This window comes from Mytilus galloprovincialis, chromosome 11 (genome assembly GCF_965363235.1).
Source record: "Mytilus galloprovincialis chromosome 11, xbMytGall1.hap1.1, whole genome shotgun sequence".
Classification (NCBI taxonomy): Eukaryota; Metazoa; Mollusca; class Bivalvia; order Mytilida; family Mytilidae; genus Mytilus; species Mytilus galloprovincialis.
This window is the reverse complement of record NC_134848.1, coordinates 49,714,856-49,740,640: the sequence shown is the minus strand read 5'-3', so window position 1 is coordinate 49,740,640 and position 25,785 is coordinate 49,714,856. Positions and strand designations below refer to the sequence as shown.

Below are 25,785 nucleotides of genomic sequence, written 5' to 3'. Positions count from 1 at the left end.
TCCGGATGCTGTACTTTCTCGCTGATGACCATGGGCTGTTTTTTTCTGCCAGATTGATGGCATTCCACTGTTTCCATTATCAATTCTATGTCAATATTTTGTTAGATCTTGCAGACAAATAAAGCAAATCTTGCAGACAAGTAACAGATTCATATCTGTCAAGATGCAGACATGTAGGTCAGTCGTATCATAAATATGGTCTTCTCAATTCATTAATGAACAACTATCTGTTTACAAAAATTGCGAGTACTCAGTGGAATAATTCATAAAGATTTATCAGGGGTATTTCGTTATAAAATATATATTATGTAATAATTATATTGCAGAAAACGATTATCTTGCGTTTAAATTCTGACATTTATTAATTTAAAACTAAGACAATTATATATTTTACAAAAAGATGATGAAACAAAAGCACTTTTTGTGTATCTGGTATTATATTGAACATAAGTTATTAACAAAAAAAAAAACCCAGAAAACGTCTGTATTTTTGGGTAAATAACCTTTTATTTATTTAAAACAAAACGGGGAATACCTGAAACTGTTTATGTTAACGAGGTCAGGCCACATGACTTTACTCGTATCATCATTTCATACGGTATTTATAGGAACATGTAGACATACTAATACTGTTAGAAATTCCTTTTTAATGGCTTTAGCTCGAGGACTTGTATCAAACGTCGCGTTTGAACAAGCGATCGGAAATTTTGCATTTTCCTTGTATGATACAGTACCAAAAGACGGGAATGAAGTACTATCACCCTATAGTATTACCACAGCACTGCTCATGCTCATGTTGGGGACGGATGGGAAGACCAAAAATCAAATGATGTCATCAATGAACTTGAATAATTTGCCTACGAACGTGCATTTCAATTACAAACGACTCGAACTGAAGCTGACTAGGAATGCAAAAAAAGGCGCATCGCTTTTAGTGGCGAACAGATTATATGGAAGTAATGCATTTTCTACTTACAAAGATAAGGTCAAACGTTATTATGGCAGTGCGGTGCAACTAATGGACTTTTCAAGACAACGGGAAAAATCTCGGAAAAGTATAAATGATTGGATTGCAGGAAAAACCAATAACAAAATACAAAGTGTGATCGAAAGGAAAATGATAGACGCCAGAACAGCATTAGTTTTAGTTAATGCTATTTATTTTAAAGGATCATGGGACGCTAAGTTCGACCAGAAAAGAACTAGAAGGGAACTATTTAGTGTCAACCAGCGGAACCGGAAACAAGTTAACATGATGAATGCCATTTATAACGTGAAATCTGGGTACAATACTGCATTGAACTGTAAAATTCTTCAGCTACATTATAGCGGCAAGAGGTTGTCTATGGTATTTCTTCTTCCAAATAATGTGAATGGATTGAATCAACTGGAATCTAAACTGTCTATGAATACGTTCAAAAACATTCTGGGTGGACTAAGAACACAAGAGACTGTTATCAAAATTCCAAAGTTTAAACTAGAAACTGGATACGATTTGATTCCAATACTTAAAGCACGTGGTATGACCGACATATTCAATCAGCGATTAGCAAATTTCAAAAACATGGCAAACGTTAAGCGGTCACTTTATGTCAGCACTGCTGTGCACAAAGCATTTATAGAGGTAAATGAAGATGGAACCGAGGCTTCCGGAAGTACAGCTGTTCGAGTACCAAGACGAGGTGGTAAGAAACCCCGCTCTTTCCAATTTATAGCGAATCATCCATTTGTTTTTGCGATCCGTGATAATTTAACTGGAACAATTATATTTTTAGGACGTGTTGTTAACCCCTTGATATAAAAGCCTTATGATATATCCGACGCGTTTCATTGTTTAAGACTAAAGTACGAGTTAATTAATTTGCTGATTTGTTTTGTTTGTACATTTCGTTTTCCTTTTTATATTATTTTCCAACAACACTCTTTTTATAAAAATGCTCTTTTTATATTTAAAACGAAGATACAACTTACAAGTATTGCTTTTTTCTTACTTTTTCAAAAGATCAATCGAAATAAGCAATTTGCATTCGTCACAACTCGGCCGATTCCGTACAGAAGCTGAATCACCCGAGGATTGCCGATTGAAGCAGTTTGATGTAAAACGATTTATCTTCCTTGTATAAACTTCATGTTTTCAACTTTACTATAAATGACCATATGAAAAACAGATGAAAATGACAAACCAACCGTGTTAAATTAATAGGAAATGCCGTCATAATAACAATAACAATTCATTGACGAGGTGTGTTACAAGCAAACATTTTCGTACGTTATTAACACAAACAATTTTATTTACTTGTTGCAATACATCATGCAAGATGAAGCCGACGAGGCAAGACATTATTCAAATAACAAAAGCCATATCTAATAAATCTTAGTTCGTCGAGTGGTCTAGGACGCAAGACAAGGTGTTGGCAGTGGAGCCATGATGCGACAATCTCGGGGGTTTGAACCCCGCTAATAAAAGTAAACTGTTCAAAGTAAACATATATTTTGGGTATAAACGACGATGTTTACCCCAAATGTAGCCCCAACAACATCATCATAACGAACGTTACTATGTGGCGTAGTGGTCAGCTGTAAAAACCCTTCAAGAAAGTCAGAGGATCACAAAGGGAAAGGAAAGACGTGTATCCGTTAATGATACGTTTATAATTTAAGTACTGAAATACTTAATTTATGTCTTAAAGTGTTATTACAAATTATTGCATACACGATAGAACTATTTTCACAGCAAAATATAAAACAAATCCTTTGCATATGTGGAAAATATTCTGTATGGGGAATGCTTTTAACAAATATCTGGTTCTGGTAAAACCTTAAGGCAGGAGTATATAATGTACATTCCCAGCTGAAGGTTTATATCCCTTCGCCTTCGCCTTCGCCTAGGGAATATAAAGTTTAAGTTATGAATGTCAATTCTGACAAGAATATTATATTATATCATGTTACTATTATTATATTATATTTATTATATTATTATATTATATTATATAATATAATAATATAATTATATTATATTATATTATATTATATTATATTATATTATATTATATTATATTTATTATATTATATTATATTATATTATATTATATTATATTATATTATATTATATTATATTATATTATATTATATTATATTATATTATATTATGACATAACATAACTTGGGACAGGCACATTCAGAATGTCTTTATAGTAAACTTTCATGTAGGTCTATACCACATATTCTTCAAAACAGCAATGCTTAGTCATACAAAATTAATATAGAATATGTTTCAAATGATAATTGTAGGATTTTAAAAATGAATCGATAATTGCGTTTTTCAGACATTCAAGCATTTTGTTTTATTTAAAGTTTTGTGTATTCAAGTTAATGTTTTAAGTGTACAGTCAGGGGCACCAGTTCGAAATAAACTGACAGTGATATGGCAAAACACTAACAAGAAGTTTACAAAATACGAAAAAGAAGTTAACCAAACACTAAAAAGAAGTTTACCAAACACTAGAAAGAAGTTTACAAAACACGAAAAAGAAGTTTACCAAACACTAAAAAGAAGTTTACTAAACACTAACATTTACCAAACACTAAAAAGAAGTTTACCAAACACTAAAAAGAAGTTTACCAAACACTAAAAATTTTACCAAACACTAGAAAGAAGTTTACCAAACACTACAAAGAAGTCTACCAAACACTAGAAAGAAGTTTCCCAAACACTAGAAAGAAGTTTACCAAACACTAGAAAGATTTACCAAACACTAGAAAGAAATTTACCAAACACTAAAAAGAAGTCTACTAAACACTAGAAAGAAGTCTACCAAACACTAGAAAGAAGTTTACCAAACACTAGAAAGAAGTTTACCAAACACTAAAAAGAAGTTTACCAAACACTAAAAAGAAGTTTACCAAACACAAAAGAAGTTTACCAAACACTAGAAAGAAGTTTACCAAACACTAAAAAGAAGTTTACCAAACAAAAAAGAAGTTTACCAAACACTAGAAAGAAGTTTACCAAACGCTAGAAAGAAGTTAACCAAGCACTAAAACGAAGTTTACCAAACACTAAAAAGAAGTTTACCAAACACAAAAGAAGTTTACCAAACACTAGAAAGAAGTTTACCAAACACTAGAAAGAAGTTAACCAAACACTAAAACGAAGTTTACCAAACACTAAAAAGAAGTTTGCCAAATACTAAAAAGAAGTTTACAAAACACTAAAAGGAAGTTTATCAAACACAAAAGAAGTTTACCAAACACTAGAAAGAAGTTTACCAAACACTAGAAAGAAGTTAACCAAACACTAAAACGAAGTTAACCAAACACTAAAAAGAAGTTTACCAAATACTAAAAAGAAGTTTACCAAACACTAAAAAGAAGTTTACCAAACACAAAAGAAGTTTACAAAATACGAAAAAGAAGTTTACCAAACACTAGAAAGAAGTTTACCAAACACTAAAAAGAAGTTTACCAAACACTAAAAAGTTTACCAAACACTAAAAAGTTAACCAAACACTAAAAAGAAGTTTACCAAACACGAAAAAGAAATTTACCAAACACTAAAAAGAATTTTACAAAACACTAAGAAAACATTTACAAAACACTAAAAAGAAGTTTACCCTACACGAAAAAGAAGTTTACAAAACACTAAAAAGTTTACAAAACACGAAAAAGAAAACTGAAGATTATGATTCCCATAAAACGTAGGGGTTGATTTCGGTGCTCTTGGCGGGTAATTGTATTGCGAACTGAATATTTTTAGTTACAAATATTATGCATATATTCATGGCAGAAAAAAAAAATGAAATATGATACATATGTATTGTCATGTAAAGGTATAAATCTTCATTCAACGGTTCGTAAATGTGGTATTGCTGTGAGATTTCATTTAATTTAAAGCAATGTCACACGTTTTACATGAAGCATCGGTTTAAAACGTTTAAGTCCTAAACGGTAGATGTGGTTCTTCTCAATCACCGTCACTTTAGAAATTTAGGACGATGACAGTCGTATTTTCCCTTGGTGTCAATCTGCTGGGTATTAGTGGTTCTATCATAATTCAAATATTACATTTTTGATTTCTAAGAACCCGAGTTCTGACCTGTGAAAATTAAAACCACAAAAATATTCAACTCCGAGGTAGATTCAAAACGGAAAGTCCATAATCAAATGACAAAATCTTAATATTAAACACATCGAACGAATGGATAACAACTGTCATATTCCTGACTTGGTCAGTAGTCAACATTCAGGTGTTGACATGAATATCAATAATATGGTCATTTTTATAAATTTCCTGCTTACAAAACATGGAATTTTAAATACGAAAAACTAAGGATTTTCTTATCCCAGGCATAGATTACCTTAGCCGTATTTGGCACAACTTTTTGAAATTTTGGATCGTCAATGCTCTTCAACTTTGTACTTGTTTGGCTTTACAAATATTTTGATATGATCGTCACTGATGAGTCTTATGTAGACGAAACGCGCGTCTGGCGTACTAAATTATAATCCTGGCACCTTTGATAACTCTTGGTACAGGTATTTTCTATTTTGTTTATTATTATTTCACTTATTAGTATTTATTACACGTTTCTCCATTCTTTATTGGTTATTTTTATATCATAGAATGGACAATGAGGTTTGCTTCGCATCATGGTGCGAATCTATAATTTTCAGTTCATAAACACGCCATCTTGATATAAGTATTATCACATATAGATTCTGATTGGTTGCTTAATGATGCGGCTAGGATACAGCAATACAGCGATTGGTTTAAATGCGATAAAAATTACTGACTTTTCTCGGCTCAGGATAAGACATCAAAAGCCGGAAAATTTACTTAGTGTATTTCATGTCACTAATTCATATTCGTTTTCTTATGCATATATTGCACACTGAAATTCAATATTGAATAATACATTATAATTACATGTTTAGTTTGCTTTGTTAATCTGCAATATGCAAGATTTGTTTTGCTAAACGATGTGCTATACAATGTTTACAACAAGGCATTATCTGTATTTTATTACTTCTGCCAATCCGGGCACTCCTTAAGAGAGACACAATGCCATAGTCGTGGTCCTTCGTAAATCTTTTAGTTTTCAACAAATAAAGTGAACAAATATTATCTTAAATTAAGATAGAGCGACGCAGTCCACAGCTTTTTACAAAGCTCAAACTTGTCTCTATTGTGATCCTCTGTAGTAAATAGATAGCTATTTGGAAGAAGACATGTGGAATCCCATAAAAACAAATCATATCTATTTTCTATCTAATTTTTATTCTGATAGCGTGGAGTGCCATAATGAAGGTTGATGCTTTTTTTTCATATTTGATTGATTATAATCGATGCTTTAATTATTAAGGCAGCAAAGTACCAATAGATAACACTTGTTATCCTTATATCTTGCATCAAAGGGATGAATAAAAGCTGCACACAGATTTAGTTTAAATTTGAAATTCATCATACATGAAAAAAATGCAAACATAACTTCGAGGTATTCAGACAATAACATCAAATCGCAAACGTATATAGTACATTCACGTGTACTTCATTTCCCATCCGTCATCGTATCTACCCCGTTATGGAACCTGGCTAATTTGAATAATGTTTAAATGCTTCTCACTCTAAAGAAAGGAGGACTATCTTCCACTGATCATAAAGCAAACAACAGTTAAATAATCTCGTCATATAACGTCTATTACAGAAATAGTTGTTTCTTGAATATATGGTTAAACAGAATACAACATTTATAATGTGTACATATTTGTACGTTTCGTTTACGTTACTTTCATCAATGGTGCCCGAGTTAAATTATTTAAACAGCCAATTTAAACATGAAAAGCATCTACATCAAAACAAAAAAAAGACTACCAGATACAATTAAATAATTACATTAGATGTATGTTTCATTATAATACTTTATTCTGATTGGCTATCTGCACATCACATGTTATTCCTTAAGCAATTGCATTACTCAATAAAACTTTTCATTCATGATAACACGTGGTCCCACAATAAAGTGCACACTCAGGTGAATTAAATAAAACAATTGTTTTCATGATCATAGCTTAAAAATGTAATTATAAGTATTGAATGCTTCTTTTTGTAACTTTATAGGGCTGTAAAAGCGTTGACCGTGCGTACATTTTTAGAGTGAAGCGCAAATGTACTTCGGTCAACGCTTTTACACCTCAATAAATTTACAAAAAGAAGCATTCAATTCTTAAATAAATGCCAAAAGTAAAATAAAAAAATACCGAACTTCTAAGGAAAATAATAAACGGGAATGTACTAAGCGAATTGCAAAATCAAAATTTCAAACACATCAAACGGATGAATAACAAGTGTGACAGTCAAAGTATACGCAAGCAGATAAATAACTTTCGTGTGTGGTTTTATTTTATCATTCCAAAATGTTATATACAGTAAATTTATAGAAAATGACAATGTATGTACACTATTTATTACGCAGAACATGTCACTTTGATAAACGACACAGAATGTTACCTTGTAAAACAACCTTATTTTTATTTATTGTTATTAATGTCAATGCACAATAAACCTGACATTACATTTGTCTTAAACGTGTTTTGCAGTTTTATTTAGGAAGATTATATCAATAATTAGCATAACTTGTTTATCATATGATGTGCCGGTTTCATTAAGAAAGAACCGGTTATAATAAATCTACTTTGAGCTTGAACTGTAAAATACATGTAAGAATTTATAAAGAATGTAAAAACTATGAAAACGAATTGAATATGAATATTTGTTTTAATTCTTCAACTTTATTTTTTGTCACAGCATCCTTTAGCAATACAGATGTCAACAGTACCTTATAACGCTCATTCCAACGATTCATTTCTCTTTAAAGACTGTCTCTATCACATGTTTGCAAACACATTATACAAACGTTCATCATGTCGTTCATTGAATCCCGTCCTCGTTCTATTAGATGTAATATCATCGCATGAAGCATATCGCCAAATGTGTACTGATAGGAGCAAACTCATGGAGAACACATAAGGTCACTTACAGGTTTTGGTAAGGTTCGTGTTAACCAGTCTTTAATTTTCAGTGTTGTGTTTTGTCTTGGTCTTTTTTCTCCCAGCGGCAATTATAGTTCGAATATTTTCCGCTGATTCTTTTTACATAAGAAAATGCTTGTACCACGTCAGGTTTATGACAGTTGTTGTCCATGCGTTTGAGGTGTTTAAATTTTGATTTTGCAATTTCATTAGTGACTTTCTTTTTTGTTCAGTGTCTTTTTTTTAGATTTGACCCTCTTTACTTACATGTAGTGCTGTTGTTTCTTAATTGCTATTTGTAAGCTGAATACCATCTTAGTCACCTGTATGTATTTGTTGGAAATAAGCGTTTGTGAGGAAGGAAATATCGCTCGCCTGTCCAATTTTCCACTGGATCTCCTACTTAAATATGCTTACTGATTTTCATCATAAATATAATAACCCCGATCGTCTCGATTTATTTTTTTGCTTTATTTCTCCGTTTTGTTAGTATTGTGATAGTGTTCACGTCACGTTGCCTTCCATGCTGTAATTAGTTTAGTTGCTAGACCACCTCTGGTTCTTTTGTAGTTTTAAATACCAACTGTAAATAGTTATCAAAGGTACAAGGCTTATAATTAAGCTAGGATCTGGTCGTCCTAGTAAAGTCAAGATTGATATATATATTTCATACTTACGTATATACATGAATTATTTTCGATGGATGTTTTACATTAATCTGCCTCTTCGTCGACTAATATTTTTTTACACAGACTTGATCTGCTGCAATGATATACCTTCTTCTCAGTGACCGACAGTTTTATTTTTTTTCAGCTTTATATAATGTGAATAATGCTATTTACTTTTATATGTTCTACGCCTATATAACTACATAAATGGTTGGTTAATGTGCTTATTAATTAATTACTTATGGGTTTTGTCAGGAAACATTTAATGTATTTTTATTGTTGTTACACACTTTAAGTTATAAATGAGCCACAGACAGACATTGGAGTAAATTGAAGGTGAATTTACAAAATGCTGTATTAATGGTCTTTCTTTATCTTGTGTTTCATTGTAAATTTCCACAAGAAAACAAGTTTCGATCAAATGTCTATTCAAAGTTTTTTGTGCAATTAATGTAAAATTAATGTATCCTAATAATTGATCCTTAGAGGTCTATTTGGTATAAGGGAATTTAAAAAAACAAAGACAAAAACAAAAACAAAAACAAAACAAACAAACAAACAAACGAACGAACGAACGAACAAATAAACAAAACAAACAAAACAAACTGAACAAAACTAACAAGACAAGACTCATAATCAAAACAATCGACATAAAAAAAAATATATAATTAGTTGATGTTGTGTCCTTAGTCTATCGACGCAAATAGTTATACATGTTTCTGTTACACTGTGGGTCAAACATTTTCCAGTTGATATACCTACATGTACTTTTTTAACTTGCTTAATCATAAAATGTAGATATAAATTATCATCGATCTTAGTATGAAGATTTAGAATATCGTGTCTCGTTTCGTCTAGAGTTCATATGTGTGGGTGTTTCCTTGCTTGTTGTTTTCTTTATCGATTTGATATTTCAACAAACAATAACTTCTAATGCCTAAATGTATCTAGTAAATTATTGTCGAATAATATACATGTTATTTTGTGATCATTAAGTTAAAACTTTTTAAAGATTTTTTTTAAAAAATAGAGAATAAGAATAAACAACGTACCACATCTTACCATACACAAAAAGTAAAATCACAAAAAATACTGAACTCTGAGGAAAATTCAAACGGAAAGTCCCTAATCACATGGCAAAATCAAAGGATAAAACACACCAAACGAATGGACAACAACTGTCATATTCCTAACTTGGTACAGGCATTTTCAAATGTAGAAAATGGTGGATTGATCCTGGTTTTATAGCGCTAAACCTCTCACTTATATGACAGTCGCATCAAATTCCGTTATTTTTACAACAATGCGTGAACAAAACAGACATAATCGGTAAAAAAAGTCAAAATATGGTTACAGCAGTCATCATTGTGTTACAATCTCAAGACAAATAAACATATACAAAAAAAAAACACAAAAAGCAACTATCAAATTAAAAAAAAAAAGCATTCCTTGTTTTGTGTGTTGGGAGTGTTTTGCTGCAGAAATCTTTTTTAGTTAAACCATAAACTTCGAAGTAATGCAGAATTTATAATACAAAAATCATTTTTGTTCGTTGCAATAAAGATTTCATGCAAAGATATAAAATTTACAAAAACAATCGTTTGAGATAAGGACATTTAAATCGGCCAAAACTCGAATCAAAGGTAATTTTTTACTTTTGTTACAGAACCATATAATCCATTATTTTCGACATAAAAAATGCCTGTACCAAGTCAGAAATATGACAGTTGTTATACATTCATAAGAGATTTGTTCTAATGATTTTGCCATTTGCCTAGAGACTTTCCGTTTAGAAGTTTTCGCGGAGATCGTCTTATTTTACTTTTTTCAAGTGAACAGATACACACGACTTTAGTTTTCACGAGATAAGCAACATTCTTGTTTTATGTGTTGCTATTGATAAAAATATCAAGACGTAAGACGTAGTAATAACATTTTTATTTTTATACGTGTGCATGTAAAACAAATTTCGTTGTAGAAGGGTCAAAAAACAGCACAAACAACATGTTCCAAAAGACAAAAAAAGTGAAAAAGTATATTTAAACAAAACGCATTTGACTAACAGGTCGAACAACTGATGTTCTTTAACCCTGCTGACTGCCATTGGCGATTGCCAAATAAAATTGATCACAAGATGTAACAAAATGGATCTTAATATAAATTTAATACTAAACAGAAAAGAATTAACTTGTGGCCACGATGATATGCCACAAACACACATATATATAGTATGGAATAATATATATATATATATATATATATATATATATATATACTTTAGATGTTTCCTATCCAGTGTGAAATATTTTTTGAATAAGTCATTATTCAGTTCATTGATACTGTTTTTATACACACGTAGATAGTAAAATCACAAACAATACTAAACTCCGTTGAAAATTCAAATTGGAAAGTCCCTAATCAGTAAATAATTGCACAGTCCAAAACAATGAAACAGTTTCTATAATAGTATATTGGATATTCCGGTTTTAACCCGTATTATATGAGTACAAGTTTGAAACTTTTGAAATGATACGGGTTTTTTTAGGTTCAAGGAACTTGTCAGCAACAGATAAGTGTCTAACCACCTAAGTCACAATCTTTATACAGTGAAACCTGGCTGAGCCGAACCTCTTCGAAGATTTTGTTCGGTTTTGGCCGATGTTCGGTTTTATCTGGATTACAACGCATACAATATGATATAACGGTGCTTCGGAACATGTTTTCTCTATACAGATTTTCGGTTTATGCAGGATTCCGTTTAGCCAGGTTTCACTGTAAATTGCAGATAAATTATTTTCCAAAAGACATTACGCTAATTTAAAACTTATACGTTAATATTCTTGTCAGAAAACTAGTGTCAAATATGACAGGGCCTAGTATATAAAATGATACATTGCATTCATTTTTACTTCTAGCATATTTACTTTACTGAATATTGTTTTCCTTATAACTTTTTCTAATGAATATTCAGCCTGCAGTATCCAATGTTATATTCGAAGAAGGGATTGCAAATTTTTCGATTTTCCTGTACAGTGCACTAGAGAGAACAGGCAATGAATTCATTTCACCATACAGTATCACGTCCGCGTTGTTATTGCTCATTCTAGGAACCGGAACCACGACAAAATATGAAATGGAGACTGCCATTTTTGAATATGAAGAACCAACTGATGTCCACCAAGGATACAGAATTCTTAATGACAAACTAGTGACGAGAACAACACCGGGCGTTACATTTTCTATTGCTAATAAGTTATACGCTAGACAGGGTTTAAACCTTTTAACAACTTTCTCTACAAAGGCATTAACTATCTATGGTAGTGAAGTTGACCGCTTGGATTTTGCTAAAAATACGGAAAATTCACGATTGACAATAAATAACTGGATATCTGCAAATACAAACAACAAAATTAAAAATATGATTCCGAAAAATATTCTTAATAAAGATACATTACTTGTTCTTGCTAACGCTATTTACTTCAAAGGAACATGGAAAACGGAATTTAAGAAGAATGACACAAGACAAAGAAACTTTTTTATCGGCACAAACGAGCAAACACTTGTTCGTATGATGTATGGTGAGTTTGATGCTAAGTCTGGCGAAGACCTTGATCTCGACTGTAAGATTTTGAAGCTTCCGTACAAAGGAAACAAGATGTCTATGATATTTGTTTTACCCAATTCTGGTGCCGGACTCACTGAACTTGAAGATACGATTACAATGGATGACTTAACTACACTTTTAAACGAACTAAAGACACAGAGAACAATCATTCGAATTCCAAAATTTACAATGCAACGTGAGTACGATTTAAAACCTATTATGTCAATATTAGGAGTTACGGAAATATTTGATCCAATGATAGCAGATTTTAGTGAAATGACTCCATCTCATGCACACGTGAGTGATATGCGTCACAAAGCTTATATTGAGGTAAACGAAGAAGGAAGCGAGGCGGCAGCAGCCACTACGGCCGTTATACAAATGAGGTCAAACACAGTTCCTAAACCAACACCATTCCAGTTTGTAGCAGATCATCCTTTTTTGTTTATTATTCAGGATGACGAGACAGGAACACCGCTGTTTATTGGAAGATACACAAGACCATAGTATATCATGTCATTTATTTTATCATATGAACATGTTACATTATTCAACGTGTATTCTTTTTAATGTCAATCTTACTGATGGTAATGTTGATTCATTATTATTCGTTGTATACCAATTTTTGTTGATTTCATGGTCAACTGGAAACCACGAATTCCAATGAACACCGAATTACAAATGTTCAATTCGAATGTATGTAGACTTTGGCAAAAACACGAAATCAAGTATCAACAAAAATGCAAATTTTCCTCAATCTACGGAAATTGATATCCACGAAAATGAATGAATCAACAGTACTTGTGCCAGTAAAGGTACAACAACAGAGAACTACTAGACATGTATAAATAATCATTTCCCTACGAAAAAGGCATTATGTCTGCCTATTGATAATAAAAAGCATCGTAACAGAGAGTAATAGCGTGCTTTTGTCATTTATATTTTGTTTAGAATCTAACAACAACGCACTGTAAGTAGTTTATGAGTTGTTAACTTATCAGGAATAGCAAGAATATAGGGTTTTTCCTACATGTTAACTGCGCATCTGCTCATCTTGCGGTTTTCATAATCAATCTGCATTCATCCGCCAGCTATAAATTTCTTAGTTTGCCACATGTTTTTATCTTTTCGTAATAAAAGAGACATTTAAACTTTAACTGACTTATATTCTTGTATATGTATGCATGCTTTTTTCAATCTTCTTTTGCTCTCCCATTTTTATATTTGTTGTGGTTAAAACTGTTTCTGAAACCACACAGTGTACACTAATGAAAAACCCTCGACACTGTACAACAATTCTCGAGTCTTCATAATTGGTAATGCTATCAAAAGGGAGGCGAACGATACTAACCTGACCAAAGGTAAATTCGATCTCATCAGTGGAGAATAATCTTAAACACTATGATAAAAAAGAAAATAACCAACAGACAAACAACAATACATAAAACACACAACATACACACTAATTGATTGAACAACACGAAACCCGCCAATAACTGGGGGTTAGCCATGAAATATCTCAACCAAGACCCCATGTGCAAAAGATGGGACACATGAGACAAAAAGTTATGCTTCAAAGATCATTTACAGGTAATAGACATATACGCATGCGTCGTGAGGAACAAACTTTAGAACTCCTCATCATACAATGTGTAAAGTTACAATTGTAAAACTATGCATACTGGGCCGGTTAAACTGGGTTAGCAGAACATTTACATTTACTAAGGCAAACAATAAAAACAAAAGATAAACAGTCCTCACAGTCATCATATAGAATAGAAAGGCCTCACTAGAAAAAAGGAGTAAACGCAGGTGTTCAGGATTCTTACAAATTTTATACTCTACTCGTGGCAGCCATCATGTTATTTATTGCCGGTAAATACATGATGTTTGTCTCGTTTCGTGATTTCACAATAGTTCAGTAATATGATGAGTATGCTATATCCGTCATATTTGATACAAATCTTCTAGACACTCAGCAGCACTCTAAAATGGATAATTTTTATTACAAGTGAATAATCGACTGTATATAGAGTATATATATATCTGTCAATTAATACGATGCTTCTGGCTGGGTTACCTTTACTACTTTTGATACAATTTTCAATTTTATGCAATGCTTCTATTCATTTTTTTATAGAGCTTACGAATATAAGCATTCATAAAATTTGAAATCGTATCACTACACTTTCCAAACACTCACCTTATATACCAGGATTGGAATTGTGTACGCCATACACACGTTTCGTCTCTTAGAAGTTATTTTGGTGCTCTATAATTTGATAAGGTAAAAAAGATAAGAAAAAAAATAAATAATAAAAAAAAATAAAATATCGACGGTAATCCTTTAAACGACTGAAAAGTACTTTACATACGTCATGTTCGTTTTTACCTATTTTAGATCTTAAAATAGCATAAAAGGTACATGACATATGTAAAGTAGATTCCAGTAACCTTCACTGTGATCTATTTATGCGCGATACACATTCAGAAAATATTATTTGAAAAACAAATACATGATAGTTGTTTCAATTCTTATGCACATATAACAAAATAGAAATAATGCATTAAAGTTAGGAAAATATGTCACATGAAAATTAAATATGATTCTGCGAAATGTAATGAATGATTCAGTGAATTTACGTCATGGCAAAACACGATGTCATACGAATGAAAATTTTCAAACGAAATATTATTTCGTTACCCGCACGCTTTCAATTTGGATAGGTAGGTGCTATTTCAGTTTTTATTCTGCTTCATTAATCGAAAATTTATGGATTTTAGAAAGACAATATGGTTGCCAACTCCTTAGTAACGACATGTCAATTATGTACTTGATGGCAATTAAAGTAGACATTACACAAACAATTTTAATCGAAATTACGAATATTTGGCTAAAAATTATCAAGATTAAACAACTTTTTGTGCAGGATATTGATGTGTAAACCGGGGCGATTAAGTCACAGACTGAACAAAATTATGACTTTTATGTTAAGTCTGTAGTAGGTCCACTGTTTATACGTTAATAATCTCTTACCGACAGAATTAACATTAAAGTACCTCAGATATACTATTCAGTCTGTGAGTAAATCTCCCCGGTTTACACAGCAATATCCTCCAAAAACAAATGTGTATAATCCTATAGCATTTCACTAAAAAACACATTAGCACCACAGTGTGATATATTTTTGATTGCCTTTATTTACTATAACATGTACGATATATATTGCTATAAGAAGATATGGCCAATAGAACAATCCTCCACCGAGGTCACAATTTGTAAACGTATTGATATGTCGGTTTTCATGCTATCTTCGTAGCCAAGAGTTCCAAGTGTGAAGCTTTAGTTATTCACCCGAAAATCATCGCGAAATGGTTGACCGTTGTGAAATGATAGCTTCGCATATGACGGCGGATATGTTTCAAAAGAGAGCAAAGTATACTAATGAGCATGCGACTCCAGCATAGAAACGACGAGTTTCACATGTGGAGCAAGATCTCCTAGCCGTTTGTGAGCGTATGAGAACACTCCCAGTTTAAAGAGATTCGTGTTATTAGTCTATGTTGTTTTCTTGTGTACTATCGATTGTGTTTTGATCGTTTGAGGTTTTTTTGTCATGGCTTTTATCCTTTTATTTATTTGAATGTCCCTATCGAGTCTCTTTTTATCATTGGAAAATATTTGTTTGTTTCAAAATCTTAGGAATATAGCAAACAACCAAATTAAGATTGAGATTAAGTTTGGGTGCAAATGGACAAAATTATTCCTGCCAAATGTGCCCGTTGTCAGCCATGAACATGCAATTCACTGTTTTGTTATTCTTGTTGTCTGCAATAATATTTCGATCACTGTTTTTCATTAAACATGTTGTGAGATCTCATTACCTTTCATAGCTGGCAAAAACGGACGCATTTTAGTCATTTGTGAAGACCGCACGGAGACCTGTAGTTATTCGTATCCTTACTATGTGTCGTTTGGCTAAAATGTGTCCATGTTGAAAACACTCAACATCTCCTTATTGTCAAACTAATTATTCTATACTCCTACATACATTCCAGTCTAAACATGTTTTATTGTTGTGCATGCTCACTTCATTCGTAATAGATGATACTTTAACTTGTGTTTAATTGTAACCAATTTTTCATCAAGAAACAAACCACATGTAGTTATCTTTGTCAAGGTCATGTGATTTTGTAATAATAAAATCGTGTATACTATATTTGCGTTACAGGAAAACACGTCAAAACAAAGTAACATTAAAAACTATTCTAAATATATAAAACAGTTTGTATTTGTTTATCGGTTTTCTATTTTACCTTTAATCAAAAGATATGTATATTTAAAATGGGTACTAATAATAATATTGAAAGTTTAATTCTTTAATCCGAATAGTATAATATTGATATGCTGCAATCTTTACAAATAATGTCTACCTCCGTCTTTGATATCTTACGCTTTGTGTAATTTTCAGAATTGTTTAAAATGGCTAGAGTTTTCATCATTTTCTTATAAAATCATGCAATAGTGGATTGTTTACTCTCATATCTATTTATAATTTTGAAAATCGTTATCTGACAGGAACAATTGTACTTTATTTGGCTTTTTTTTTTTTTTTTTTTTTTTTAACTTTTTTGGATTCGAGCGTTACTGATGAGTCTTTTGTAGACGAAACGCGTGTCGGCGTATATACAAAATTTAGTCCTGGTATCTATGATGAGTTTATTTATATGGTTCTTATTAACGCAATAATTGAGTGGTATGTTTTATGTGTGTTTGCCTTCTTTCTATATAAGGTAATACATGTACATCACGGTGACTTGCTTCTAAGTACAATATTAAGTTGATTAAGATCATAATTGATTTTCGCCCCTGATTTCCTTCATTTGATTAAGGAAAGCCTTTAGGTTGAATTTTCTTAGATTGATCATCTAAATATTTCTTTTGCAAAGTCTTCTTATACTTTGCTACAATATAAAGACTGTGCTATGAACTTTCAGAAAATACCAATTATGGCTCACCAGAGCATTTGTTAAGCTACAGGTCGTGCAGAATTGACCAAATTTGCTCATATAATTCATGACAAAAACATTTATGAGATAGAAATTTGAAATAAAATATGAGAAGATATGTTTAAAAATACGTTTTACGAAAATAAGATTTAAATGGTGTAAGCAAACTTGTTTTCTTTCTATTCGTAAAAAATAACTTCAATTGAATTTAATTTTAAACATCTTACCAAGAGTCTTCTTTCATTAAATTATATACATGTAGTAGAGCATGGATTCGAACAAAAAACAAAAAGATGATATTTTTCAAACAATTTAAGTCATGCAATTAATCCCCATTTTTTCATTATTTAAAACACATATTAACATATCAATTGTCATCGGGTCTTAAAATTTGCAAATGTTACTGATTTTGAACTGCTTTGATACAATTCAATATGGCAGTTATATGTTGCATTTGTTTAAATATTGACAATGCAATTTCCCAAAAGAACTCCTTTCACGGCTAAAACTGTATCACTTTTACTATGAAGTTTTGAAAAACAATCATATCCTAGAATGGAAAAATTCATATGCACTACTATTTTTTCAAAGGTAAAACAATAGGGCTGTGCGGCATATTTTCAATGTTTATATGCCCGAACTTCTAAGAGTTTAAACTAACACTAACTTTCTTAACTATATCAACCACTACCTCGAAGGATTAACACAGATTTCAATATAAACAATTTGCATGTGTATATTTACATATAGCATTCCAAAGTTATATCTATATGAGATGAAACATAGAAATCATAACTGGGAACCAGTATGAAACAAAATTAATTATCTAAGAGTATTCTATATCTCCCCATAAGAGGCATGGTTTGAGAAACAGCTATATTTACAAAGTACAACCTTACAGTGAGTCTACCTGAAATTCATACATTTATATAATTTTCTCAAATAAGTTTTGATTATTTTGTAATTACTCATTCTTAAAAATAAAAATCCTTCAATTCTGTAAGCGTCCATTATCACTGAACTAGTATACACATTTGTTTAGGGGCCAGTTGAAGGACGCCTCAGGGTGTGGAAGTTTCTCGCTGCATTGAAGACCCATTGGTGGCCTTCGGCTGTGATCTGCTCTATGGTCGGGTTGTTGTATCTTTGACATATTCCCCATTTACTATCTCAATTTTAGTTTCAAATTGGGCTGATTCACTCGTCAAATTTATCACATGCACTTGATAGTCGATATTACACTTTGGTGTCAATTACCTTTATACAGATATAGAAATGGGACTAAATCCTCAATAAAACAAATGCCGTCATAAAAAGGTAACAAACAAATGTTGGCTTTACTAAGATTAACCGAATAAAATAATTTAAAAGAATAAAGTTAATGAGGTCTTATTAAAGTGCACACAACTGTCAACAAGAGAAGAAAGCCGTAATCAGAATACCAAGGTATAAGTTAGACTTGTCACTGATGGTAGACATACTGTTAGTCAAATGACGTTGATTAATGCATGGCATTAAAGCTTATAAATAGTCTTACAAACAAACATTTGTCAAGGCTGACAAGTAAAGTATACATGGTATATATAAAGATGCATCATTGAAAAAACAAATACTCCTAGTATATTTACTTTATCATGAATACCTCTTCCATGGCTTCTCAGGTTAATGGATCGAATATAATTTTAGAAGAAGGGATTGCGAATTTTTCTTCTCTGGTTAATAGTTCGGATACAGTCTTCGAAGAAGGTTTTACACATTTTTCGTCTCCGGTTAATAGATCGAATATAGTCTTCGAAGAAGGAATTGCAAATTTTTCCAACTCTTTGTACAGCAAACTAGACAGAACTGGAAATGAATTCCTTTCACCATACAGTATTACGTCAGCATTGTTACTCCTTATGCTCGGAACCGGCAAAACGACAAACAAACAGATGAAGTCGGTCATTTTCGAATATGAAGAACCAGATGATATTGACCAGGGATACAAACTTCTTAATGAGAAACTCTTTACGAGAACAACATCCGGAGTTACATTATCTATGGCAAACAGGTTATACAGCAGTAAGGGTCTTAACCTGTTGAACACTTTTTCTACAAAAGCGTCTACATATTATGGAAGTGATGTTGAACCCTTGGATTTTGTAAAAGAAGCGGAAAATTCACGATTGACAATAAATAATTGGATTTCTAATAATACAAACAACCGAATACAAAATATGATTCCAAAAGGTCTTCTGAATGCAAATACTTTATTAGTATTAACAAACGCTATTTACTTTAAAGGCAAATGGGAAAAAGAATTTAACACGAATGACACATCACAAAGAAACTTTTTCGTGAGAGCGAATGAACAGAAGCTGGTAAATATGATGTATGGTAAGTTTGATGCAAAATCTGGTGAGGACCTTTCGCTTGGCTGCAAGGTTTTACAACTGCCATATCAGGGAAATCAGATCTCTATGATATTTGTTTTGCCAAATTCTGGTGATGGACTGTCCGAACTAGAAAGTAAACTTACCGTTAATACTTTCAAAACACTTTTAAGCAGTTTAAAGACACAAGAAACAATAATACGAATTCCGAAATTTACAATGACAAGCGAGTACGATTTGAAGCCAGTTTGTACAGCTTTAGGAATTACAGAAATATTTGACGACAAAATTGCTGACTTTAGTGAAATGTTCAAATCTGATGCCACTCGCGTGCGCGTGACTGATGCCCGTCACAAAGCTTTTATTGAAGTGAACGAAGAGGGAAGCGAGGCTGCAGCCGCTACTACATTAACTATTGCATTAACTTCGGCGAGGATCCCTGATCCTCAGCCATTTGAATTCGTGGCAGATCATCCTTTCCTGTTTGTCATTCAGGATGACGAAACAGGGGCACCGCTGTTTATTGGAAGATATGCCAGGCCATAGTGTAACAGTAACATAGTTATGGAAGAAACAGCGAAATGCACCTATTTTGTCAAAAGTGTAAAATGATCATACTTGAAAAATCATATCGTGATGAATAGATTGACTTCAAAGTTTGTTAAGAACTTGTATACATTTTAGTTTTGATATTTTCTTTGTGTATACAGAGGTGTTCATACCTATCTGTCTTGAAACCATTAAGTTTCTTTAAAGGCTATGCAGTTTTAAATTCAAAGCATAAGGAAGTCATTGTTATATTATATTTGTAAATAAACATCTCTTTTAAGTTAGTTTGTATAGTATGTGTCATTTTTTTAAAACGTTTTATAAAAACAAAATAGTGTTTGCTTGTTTTTTACTTTTTTCGGTCTTGTCTTGTATGTTTCTAATGATAATTGTTGGTTTTCCCGTATTATTGCATTCAAAAGTCGGGGTTCTATGATATGTTTCTTGAAAAATGCGCATCAATCAGGGGAATGCCATTCTGATCTTATTTATAAAGTTTGACAAAAATACTATTTGGTCTTTTTCAGACCTGCGGTCAATTCTAAAACTAGTCGATAGCAGTAAATTCAGTACTGCATTAAGGTAGTTTACCGGCAGTTCAGTATGTTCTAAAAAGTAAAACAACAAAAATACCTAGTTCCAAGAAAAATTCAAAACAGAAAGTTCCTATCATATGCTATCATATTCCAAACTTGGTACAGGGGTACAGGGATTTTCTTATGTGAAAATGGTGGATTAAACCTGGTTTTATAGCTAACTAAACCTTTCACTTGTATGATGATCACATGCAATTCCATTAATTGACAACGATTTATGAACAAAACAAACATACATAAAAGGTAGAAATTGAAAAAATAGAAGTACAGTAGTCACAATTGTGTTATAATCTTAATCACAAATGATCCAGTTAGAGATCAAATATAGCTACTGAACCAGTTTAACAAAGACCGAAAAAAATTGTAATTGATTGCAACCAAATTTTCATTAAAGTAGCGATTTTCTGCAGTGGATCAGTCTGAAAGATCAACTTCTATTTACCAGTCATTTAAGAACAGGTTAATTCACATTAAGTTGGTGGCTATATAATACCATATACTAAAACGTCTACACACCTTCACATGCAAAATGAAAAAATTCAAGCTGTAATTGGTTGATTGATGATGAAGGCCACTTTCAACAGTAACGCGGGTTCAGTGTGCACCACATTTTTATGTTATTTCTTCATAGACAGAAAATAATTCCAATTGTTTAATCATCACCATTTTAAAGATACAGCTTTCCTCTTTCTTTTGGTTGTTTATTTCCTACTTAACACAAATCAATGCAGTTTTAAGATGTGTTGTTGGGTGTGAAAAAAATTCTTTGTATTGTGTTGTTTTAAGTTTCAATTCACAAACATGTTTAACCCAACCTATTGTCCTCGTTCAGAATCATGGGTCTGATATTTGTCATTAGTTACTGTCGGCAAAACATGTTAAATTACTGTGTTTGTATTAATGAGACATTTTACAACACAACTACTATTTTTGGAAGGATTCGTGTTGCGTAGTCCTTCGTTTTTCTATTTTAAGTCTTTTTTACAATTATTTGTCTGTCTTTTTTATTTTTGGCCATTGCGTTGTCAGTTTGTTTTCAATCTATGGGTTTGACTGTCCCTATGGTATATTTCGTCCCTCTTCTATGTATAAATCGGCAATTGATTTCTATACTGTTTCCAACTTTATCATCTAATGCCTGTATTAGTTTACTATACGGCCGAATTTTATTCTGTGCTAAATACATGTTTAAATTGGAGATTATCTGTGAGCATAAAATACGCTTATTGTCATTAGTAAATTTTTTACAAATATTTTAAGTTACTGCTTTTATGAAAATTAAGAAATATTTCACTGTTATATTTTGTAATCACATGTTTTCTGTTATAAATTATATTACGGTCAAGTTTGACATATTTTTGACGACCGAATTAATACCTGTAGTTTTTCCTGTACTACTCATATGTTGTTTAAATGAAATTTGTTTATTTCATAACGTTACACATCTCACGATTTTCATATCAATGATTGTGTATGCCTACATATATCTGATTGTTGTGCATGTTCATATACTTCATAATAGATGATATATTAAATTATTTTAATTGTTAGCAGTTTTTCATAAAGACACAAACCACAAAGGGTCAACATGGTCAAGGCCAGATGAAGTTGTAATAATAAAATCGTGGTTTAATGTCGGATTTGCGTTGTAGGAATACAGGTCAAGATCAAACTATCTTTAAATTATTTTTAAATATACAATAGATTGTATTCATGGCTCAGTTTTAACCTTTCGTAAAAAGTTTCAAAAATAAAAAATAAGGATAAGTCGGGTCTTTCTAATGATAACGTTCAATCCGTCCATCCTAGTGGAATAGTCTATCTTCAAAAATATTTCAAATGACTCGAGTTTTCATCATAAATACATAATTTAATGTCCAATATTTACATATCTAGTATATATCTATTATAGTTATTGTGATATTAAGAATTATTTGAAACTTATCCCTAGCTAAAAACCTTCTTTGTGTTGACTTTTATATGAAAGACTTCCGTTTGTCAACATAGGATCATCAACAACAAGCTAGTATCTATACCAAACATGATTGCAAGCTCTTAAGTGATAAGCATGTGTATAGACACTTATTTTGTTCACCACATGTTGATCTCTCCATATCTTATTGTGTGTTTTTTCAATCTGTCTAAGATAAATTAACTTATCAGATACACAACAACAACAACAACAACAACAACAACAACAACAACAAAAGCATCAGAGAAAAAAACTCCTTGAAAAAAAAAATGAAAAGCAAATCTGCACAAATACGTTTTTTTACAAATCGTCATCAAACAGACATCAGACTCGGACTTCTCTTGAACTGGATTTTAATGTGCGTATTGTTATGCGTTTACTTTTCTGCGTTGGCTAGATGTATAGGGGGAGGGTTGAGATCTCACAAACATGTTTAACCCCGCCGCATTTTTGCGCCTGTCCCAAGTCAGGAGCCTCTGACCTTTGTTAGTCTTGTATTATTTTAACTTTTAGTTTCTTGTGTACAATTTGGAGTTTAGTATGGTGTTCATTATCACTGAACCAGTATATATTTGTTTAGGGGCCAGCGGAAGGACGCCTCCGGGTGCGAGAATTTCTCGTTGCATTGAAGACCTGTTGGTGACCTTCTGCTGTTGTCTGCTCTATGGTCGGGTTGTTGTCTCTTTGGCACATTCCCCGTTGCCATTCTCAATTTTATTAGCTACTTGTCGATAAACAATTTAGAAGTAATACTGTGCTTTTTGCATTGTCTGCATACAGTACATTAAATGTAAATCACAGAGACCTCATAGTACTTTTATAATTCATTTCATCAATTTTATACTCTTTTTTCGTTCCTGAATGAAACGCAACATGATAAACTGCAACTTATATTTCTTAAGTCTTACATTTATATAACTATTCTTCAATTATTCTTGGTTATTTTGAGACAACCTATTCTGTATTCAATAGTTATCAAAGGTACCAGGATTATAATTTAGTACACCAGACGCGCGTTTCGTCTATATTAGACTCACCAGTGACGCTCATATCAAAATATTTATAAAGCCAAACAAGTACAAAATTTAATAGCATTGAAATATATAGTAAATCAGTAAATCACAAAAGACAACTTTGTTTCATTCTTACAGTGTTTAATCTTTATTTACAACTGCTTTAAAAAAAAATCAATAACAACCAGCCACAAGTAAAACAAACATATTTTAAAGAGAATAAGATAATCGAAAAATTAAAACTGCTTCCTTTTTTTCAAATGCACACCTCTGTCAACAAGATAAATAAAACATAATGCAATTCTATGCTACTGAGTCACATATGTGAATGATGATTGTGGTGCTGTTTTGCGAAGTATGTTAATTAATTCATGATTTACAAGCTATGTATATAAATATATAAATGCATATTTTTACAAACAAACATGTGTCAAGGCCGATTAGACCGGTATATATAAAGATGCATCTTAAAATAATTTGCAAATATCATACTTGATGTATTTCATGTTATAGGCTCTTAAATGGCTTCTCAGGTAAATGGATCGAATGTTGTCTTTGAAGAAGGGATTGCAAATTTTTCCAACTCCTTGTATAGCAAACTAGACAGAACTGGAAATGAATTCATTTCGCCATACAGTATCACGTCAGCATTGTTACTTCTTATGCTAGGAACCGGGAAAACGACTAAAAACCAGATGAAATCTGTTATTTTCGAATATGCAGAACCAGATGATATAGATCAGGGATACAAACGTCTTAATGATGAACTTTTAACGAGAACAACAAAAGGAGTATCAATATCTATTGCAAACAGGTTGTTCGCCAGGAAGGGTCTAAATCTTTTGAACACTTTTAGTACAAGAGCGTCTACATATTATGGAAGTGATGTTGAACTCTTGGATTTTGTAACAGAAGCCGAAAAGTCACGGTTAACAATAAATGATTGGATTTCCAAAAATACCAACAATATAATAAAAGATATGATTCCAAAAGGTGTAGTTGGTGCAAATACTTTAGTAGTATTAGTAAACGCAATTTACTTCAAAGGTACGTGGAAAAAAGAGTTTAACAAGAATGACACTTCACAAAGAAACTTTTTCGTGAAAGCGAATGAGCAAAAGCTAGTTAATATGATGTATGGTGAGTTTGATGCAAAGTCGGGCGAAGACCTTTCGCTTGACTGCAAGATTTTACAATTGCCATATCAAGGAAACCAGATCTCAATGGTATTTGTTTTGCCAAATTCTGGTGACGGACTCTCTGAACTAGAAAGTAAACTTACCGTTAATACTTTCAAAACACTCTTAAGCAGTTTAAAGACACAAGAAACAATAATACGAATTCCGAAATTTACAATGACAAGCGAGTACGATTTGAAGCCAGTTTGTACAGCTTTAGGAATTACAGAAATCTTTGACGACAAACTTGCTGACTTTAGTGAAATGTTCAAATCTGATGCCACTAGCGTGCGCGTAACTGATGCACGTCACAAAGCATTTATTGAAGTGAACGAAGAGGGAAGTGAAGCTGCAGCCGCTACTACATTAAATCTTGCATTAGCTTCGGCGAGGATCCCTGATCCTCAGCCATTTGAATTCGTGGCAGATCATCCTTTCCTGTTTGTCATTCAGGATGACGAAACAGGGACACCGCTGTTTATTGGAAGATATGCCAAGCCATAGTGTAACAGTAACATAATTATGGAAGAAACAGGGAAATGCACCTACTTCCTCAAAAGTGTAAAATGATCATACTTGAAAAATCATATTTTGATGAATAGATTGACTTCAAAGTTTGTTTAGAAGTAGTATACATTTTAGTTTTGATACTTACTTTGTGTATACAGATTGTGTTCATACCTATCTGTCTTGAAACCATTAAGTTTCTTGAAAAGCTATCAAGTTTTAAATTCAAAGCATAAGGAAATCATTGTTATATTATATTTGTAAATAAACATCTCTTTTAAGTTA

The 25,785-nt window shown here is 32.0% G+C and overlaps 3 protein-coding genes and 1 pseudogene across 3 annotated transcripts; all 4 read left to right on the top strand.

Annotated features, from left to right (window-relative positions):
* The first annotated feature begins 613 nt into the window (after positions 1-613).
* LOC143051200 (leukocyte elastase inhibitor-like) lies at positions 614-2,467 on the top strand. The gene has a single exon (XM_076224185.1). It carries the CDS (start codon positions 650-652, stop codon positions 1,799-1,801), a length of 1,152 nt encoding a protein of 383 aa, XP_076080300.1. The 5' UTR covers positions 614-649; the 3' UTR covers positions 1,802-2,467.
* A 9,148-nt stretch (positions 2,468-11,615) lies between these two features.
* Positions 11,616-13,460, top strand: LOC143052323 (serpin B6-like). Its single transcript, XM_076225329.1, has one exon. It carries the CDS (start codon positions 11,659-11,661, stop codon positions 12,808-12,810), a length of 1,152 nt encoding a protein of 383 aa, XP_076081444.1. The 5' UTR covers positions 11,616-11,658; the 3' UTR covers positions 12,811-13,460.
* Positions 13,461-18,880: 5,420 nt separating this feature from the next.
* LOC143052321 (leukocyte elastase inhibitor A pseudogene) lies at positions 18,881-20,519 on the top strand (annotated as a pseudogene).
* Positions 20,520-24,290: 3,771 nt separating this feature from the next.
* On the top strand, positions 24,291-25,785 carry LOC143052320 (serpin B3-like). The gene has a single exon (XM_076225328.1). It carries the CDS (start codon positions 24,337-24,339, stop codon positions 25,495-25,497), a length of 1,161 nt encoding a protein of 386 aa, XP_076081443.1. The 5' UTR covers positions 24,291-24,336; the 3' UTR covers positions 25,498-25,785.